General features: G+C 33.7%; 1 protein-coding gene across 1 annotated transcript; it reads left to right on the top strand.

Moving 5' to 3' along the window:
• Nucleotides 1-1,901: 1,901 nt before the first annotated feature.
• Nucleotides 1,902-5,712, top strand: LOC114385675 (O-fucosyltransferase 20-like). Its single transcript, XM_028345693.1, has 6 exons — nucleotides 1,902-2,922; nucleotides 3,177-3,342; nucleotides 3,843-3,932; nucleotides 4,096-4,379; nucleotides 4,470-4,728; nucleotides 5,080-5,712. Exons 1-6 carry the CDS (start codon nucleotides 2,225-2,227, stop codon nucleotides 5,308-5,310), a joined length of 1,728 nt encoding a protein of 575 aa, XP_028201494.1. The 5' UTR covers nucleotides 1,902-2,224; the 3' UTR covers nucleotides 5,311-5,712.
• The last annotated feature ends 448 nt before the right edge of the window (nucleotides 5,713-6,160 follow it).

Below are 6,160 nucleotides of genomic sequence, written 5' to 3'. Positions count from 1 at the left end.
CCGCTGCTGGTTGGATGGCAAGCAGAAGAGGAATATCCTGAGACGCCAAAGCCTCTATTAACATATTATTGACAAATAAATTTAAGAAATTTTGTTAAAAGATAAAGTTACATATATTTGTCATTTATAGAAATAATTTAAATTTTACAAGAATTATATAAATTTAAAACTTTTTCACAACAAGCGAACTTATTATTAATTAGATGATAATACAACCCATAGGATTATAATAATTTTTTTAGGAAAAGAATTTATATTTAATTTATTACGTATGTAAATTTTTCTTAGACTAATGACCATCACTCATCACAATCAAAATTAATTTCTAACCCGCGAAAAAATATGATAATATAAAGCATACTAACAATATACCTTTATAATATATATATAAAAGAATAATTACTTATTGAATATGAAATAAGAGAGTAGAGTGAAATGGAAGAGCAGAGTCACGTGACAAAACCCTTTTTGCTTCTTCTTCACATTCGTTACATAAGAAACTGATATTGATTACAATTATTTATTTAATATGATTACAAAATGTTTGAATGTGGGCGATATCTAGGTCTAGTAATCATATTTTTTATCAGAAGAGAAAAAGTAAGCTAAGGCCTAACCAATATAATGCCTAAGGCATCTTTCAACAGCGTCAAGTTAAGCTGGGGAGAACAAACATCAAACAGCATCAATTGATCTATTATCAGCGTCAAGTTAAGCTGAGGAGAACAAACATCAAACACCAACTTACTTCAATATACAAAATATTTTTTATAACCTTGTTTGTACCCTTTACTTTTCATTCTTATTATGACCTAATTCAATTAACAACTTAAAAATAAAGGATGATGTTGCCCTTATGTTTTGGGTAACTTAAAATCTCTGTTTTAGAATTATGATTTTTTATACTCATCATGTACATTTGTGATACTACACATTTTTTTGGCTAATTTGAAAGTGATTTCATCCTAAGGAAGAAAATTAATCATCTGATATTTTTTTTAGCTAGACATGTTATTTTGGATTAACTCAACTTATCGAAGCTAAAGCTAGTTTATTATATTTCAAGTTATCAATGAGTGTGGAGATTAATTAGTGCAAAATTATTTAAGTTTGAGCAATGATCTCAACTTTGAGTTTCTTATATATAGTTTCATTAAATATTTAGAAGAAAAATTGTATCACTCATAATCTATACCAAAACATTATATTCCAAGTCAATTTTGAGTAAGATTAGGTTGGAAAAAATTATTAGCTTACGTGGGTTAGTTAAATTAGGTAAAGTAAAACTAAATTATAACCTTTTCTTTTTTTAAAAAAAAAATCTTAATTTTTTATTTAAATTCCGTTAACACTTACAATATCACTTTTATTATCATTTTACATACTTTAAGTCTCAACAAACATTAAACAAAGCAAATTTTGTAATGCAAAAATGAATTTAAAACAATATATATAATAAAACTCTTATCCAATTATGTAAATCATTAATGAAATAATTAAGCTAATATATGTTTGATTTCTAAAATTTTTGGCAACCCAATCCATCTATGTTGTGTGACATTGACACCTTTTATACCTACATCATACATGGTAGGACAAAATTTCCTTGACAAGATAATAAGATGGTTTCGGATTTACCTGTGTTTGAATATTAGAATTTAGAGTCCCCTATATTTGATTGCAAAATTGATTACCAACAATAGCATCAAAATCTAGTTGAAAAACCAAACCTGAATTCAATAATGAGAAGGGGGGTGGGGGCTTAAGGGTCATTCTCCAACAAACATACCACATACACCCCCATCCATCAAAAGATGAGATGAATAATGCCACTATAATTATAATATAATGTAGTAGAATGCCAAATGTAAACACCTTGAACCATGAATTCCCCACTTTAAAAACGATGTGCACCAGAACTAAACTTGTCCAAATCCTCAAACCCAGTTTCTACCTTTAATTACGCGTTGAAACTTTGATCTAACTTCGTGTTCCCGCCGACCCTCCTCTCTCTCTCTCTCTCTAGAAAAAAGAAAAAAAGACTTTGAATGAAAACTTGATTGAGGCTCTTTTAAAACCAAACCAAACTTATAATCTCTCATTATGGTCTTCTTCTTCTGAAGGAAGAGAAGAAGTTAAGAACAAAAACACAATAAAAGAAAAGCAGTAACTCTCTTTCTCTCTATCTCTCTCTCTTTCTCTCATTGTGAAGTTGTTCTCTTCAATGGCTAAGTCAAAGAACAATGCCAACAAGTTGTCCTACATATCAGTTCCATCTCAGATCATCAACTCCATATCATCTTCTTCTCTGCAATCTCTTCTTGACTCTCCCAAGAAGTCTTCAAGGAACACCAACAGCAGGTTCTTTATCTTCTTCACCAACACCAACAGCATCATCTTCAGAAAACCAAGGATGTGGTTCCTCACACTCTTTCTCTTTGGTTTCCTTGGCATGCTCAAGTTTGGCCTCACACTTCACACCCCGTTCCCCCCCTACCCATGTGCCACCACAACCCTTCTGCCACAGAACATGATCTCAACCACCCCACATTCAAAGCCAAGCCTTGGTGCTGTTGTGAGAGAGAATAATGACCAAAAAAAAGATGAGGTTTTGTTGGCTCATGTGGAGCTGAGAGCACAGGGATTGGAGAAGGTGGAAGGTGATGAGGGTGTTGAGAAGAGTGAGTTTTGGGAGCAGCCAGATGGGTTGGGATACAAGCCTTGCTTGAGTTTCAGCAGGGATTACAGAGGAGCAAGTGAAAGGGTTCTGAGGGATAGGAGAAAGTACCTGATGGTGGTTGTTTCTGGGGGGTTGAATCAGCAGAGGAATCAGATTGTTGATGCTGTTGTCATTGCTAGGATTCTTGGAGCTGCTTTGGTTGTTCCTATATTGCAAGTCAATGTCATTTGGGGTGATGAAAGGTACATATTATTCTTGTCCATAGTCTATGTTGAATCATATTTCCAAATTGGTTTAGCTTATTAATGAATTCAAATTCTTAAAATCTGGACAATTCCATGTTAAAAAATGATTTTCTTTCCTTATACTGATCCAGTTGCTTTATTTGTGTTATTTAAGTTTCTTTCCTTATTTGTGTGTGCTAGAAGAGAGTGTGGTGTGACTTTGATGTTTTTCCTTATTTGAGATGTTTTTCATTGGTTTGGTTCGGTTGCAGTGAGTTTGGTGATATATTTGACTTGAAGCACTTCAAGAGAGTTCTTGCCAATGATGTTCGAGTAGTTTCAGCATTGCCATCAACACATCTAATGACAAAACCAGTGGAGGGTAGTCCTCCCCTTCATGTCACTCCTAGTTGGATCCGTTCAAGATATCTCAGAAGAGTAAGAACCCCTTTTAATTCTCTTTTCTCTTCTTTTTTTTTTTTTTGGTTTTTAAAACCGTTTTCTAAAACAATTGCATACTACTCAACAGTCAATTTCCCATCCAAAATCTTTTGAAGTTGTGAAATTTATTTCCAAAAAAGTGTTTTAAAGACCAAAACCAAAAACAGTTAGGAGATGTTTTCTCATCCTCTTCTGTTTTCTTCAAGTGTTCTGTTCATTGCTTTTTCAGTTTAACTTCTCCAAAATTTGGAGTCCTCCTAAAGTGTTGACCCATTAATTTCAATAGTTCATAGAGGTTGTTATACTGATGACGCCAAAATTAATATAATCAGAGCAGCAATGTTGTAGATAAGTAATTAGAGGCCTCTATAGTCCCTAACAATGTATTACATTTGCATTGTTAACTAAGGTTTTTAACTTGTTTGGAGAAAGTAGTGAGTGTTGATGTTGTTTGAAAAAGTACACTTTTCTAATTACAGTCCTGGTTGTCTGTGCAGTTCAACAGAGAAGGTGTTTTGCTCTTACGCAGTTTGGATTCAAGGCTGTCAAAGGATCTCCCTTCTGATCTTCAAAAGCTTAGATGCAAGGTACTTGAAATTCAAATTCTCTTCCTTTATATACTATTTGGGAAAGGGGAAAAATCAAAACAAATAAAAGAAAAAGAAAACAGCCAAACTCACCCTTTTGAAATTTACTTGTATGACAACTGATTGCAGATTCCTGATAGTTAGTTCTCATCTAATGTTTCAGGTTGCTTTTAACGCGCTACGGTTCGCTCAGCCGATTCAAGAACTTGGTGACAGGATTGCAGAGAGAATGCAAAGCAAGGGACCTTATCTTGCTCTTCATCTAAGAATGGAAAAGGATGTGTGGGTGAGGACTGGATGCCTCCCCGGTTTGAGTCCCGAATTTGATGAGATTGTTAACAGTGAGAGGGTACAACGGCCAGAACTCTTGACTGCAAGATCAAATATGACTTACCATGAAAGGAAGATGGCTGGTCTATGCCCCTTGAATGCTGTGGAGGTTACCAGGTGAATATAATAACGCTTCTGTTTAATGGTTGTTTTTAAAAAATTCAGTGTAATAAAGTTTGCTAAAAGATGCTTTGATTCAATTTATAGGCTTTTGAAAGGTCTAGGAGCTCCAAAGAATGCAAGAATTTATTGGGCTGGAGGACAACCATTGGGTGGAAAAGAAGCCTTGCTTCCATTGATCCAAGACTTTCCACATTTTTATAGCAAGGAAGATCTTGCCTTGCCAGGAGAACTACAACCATTTGCAAATAAGGCTTCTATAATGGCTGCCATAGATTACATAATCTCTGAGAAGAGTGATGTTTTCATGCCGTCTCATGGAGGAAATATGGGCCATGCAATTCAGGTATGCTTGTTAAGTTGTTAGTGATTCTTCTATCAATTGAACAAGACTGTAGGGCATACTTTGCACTTGAATTTTAATTTTGCAAATAATTACACAAATGCCAAGTTGTTTTCACCTGTTTCCTGTTTTAACAGATTTGTATAGGAAATGGTGAAAACAACATTTTACTATTTTCACCATCTTTTGTACAATTCTAGGAAAATAGGAAAAAAAGTGAAAACAACTTGGTAGTTTTGTAGTTATTTGTGAAAACAGGAAATGGAAATAGAAAATAGAAACATTCTATCAAACTAAATCAGCCACTGTGAGAATTTCTAATTTTTCATGCTTAAAATGTTGTTTCATTTTCAGGGTCATCGAGCATTTGCCGGGCACAAGAAATATATAACCCCAAACAAGAGACACATGCTCCCATTTTTTCACAATTCTTCCCTCTCTGAAGAAGAGTTCAACAAGATTATCAAAGAGTTGCACCAAGACTCATTGGGGCAGCCAGAACTTAGAACTATCAAAGCTGGGAGGGATGTTACCAAGTTTCCTATTCCTGAGTGCATGTGCAATGACTCAAATGCTCAATCCTGATTTACAAATTAACACCAAAGTTTGTGACATGAAGGCCTCTAGGAAACTTAACAAGGAAGTGAGTGCTATTTTCAACAGGATGTGCAATTTTGATCCCTTTGGAACCATTTCATGTGCCTTTCAGGGTAAACACAAGAGTTCGGAGCACAAATTTCTTCCACATAAGACTTCAAGCACTCCTCACCTTGCAGGTGTACCATGATTCCTTAAATACGTTTTCCATGTGGCAATGTACATGATAGATTCAAAATAATACCACAACAGAAGATCATTCTTTGATTTTTTATACAAGGAGATTGTATAGGATACATGTTCTCTTTAGCTTTGTAATTCTTATCACAATATGAAGACTTGTTGATATTTGTATATATTATCATTAATTTTTGGATTATTGTCTTCTGATCTTGAAGATCACCTTGTCTTGCCCTTTCTAGTTGCTATCATTTAATTCAGCAGTACCAAAGTTAAAAACTAGAAGAAACAAAACGTGTGATTGGACTGGTATTCAAATATCAGGAAAGAAGAAAATCACTGTAAATATTCTGATATAAGTTTTTATAAAGCTTAAATCTGCTGCAATTTTATAAAGATGTTATTATGGCCAGTTTAATTGTGTTTACTTAACCAAAAAAAAGTGTTTTTAAAGTGACTAAATCCATAAGCAAACTACTATTTCTTAAAACAAGCAATTTTGTCATTGAGTAAAGGGGTTTATGTAATATGTACTCACAATATAAACGAATTGTATAAACTAATTGAATTATAAATTATTATGGATTAAGTTTATTGGTTTTTAGCCTAATTATCTTAAAAATCATTAAAGATGATTTCTGATTAGTTAATTATATAA

The sequence above is a fragment of the Glycine soja genome, chromosome 15, assembly GCF_004193775.1.
Source record: "Glycine soja cultivar W05 chromosome 15, ASM419377v2, whole genome shotgun sequence".
Lineage (NCBI taxonomy): Eukaryota > Viridiplantae > Streptophyta > Magnoliopsida > Fabales > Fabaceae > Glycine > Glycine soja.
Note: the sequence above shows the minus strand (reverse complement) of the source record. Positions and strands in the feature narration are given on the sequence as shown.

Bases quoted from the DNA above. Each gene is read 5' to 3' on its own strand.
- LOC114385675 (XM_028345693.1), top strand. From the start codon at position 2,225: ATGGCTAAGTCAAAGAACAATGCCAACAAGTTGTCCTACATATCAGTT. The intron at 3,933-4,095 runs GTACTTGAAATT...CTAATGTTTCAG, and splicing joins TTCAAAAGCTTAGATGCAAG to GTTGCTTTTAACGCGCTACG. The intron at 4,380-4,469 runs GTGAATATAATA...TTCAATTTATAG, and splicing joins AATGCTGTGGAGGTTACCAG to GCTTTTGAAAGGTCTAGGAG.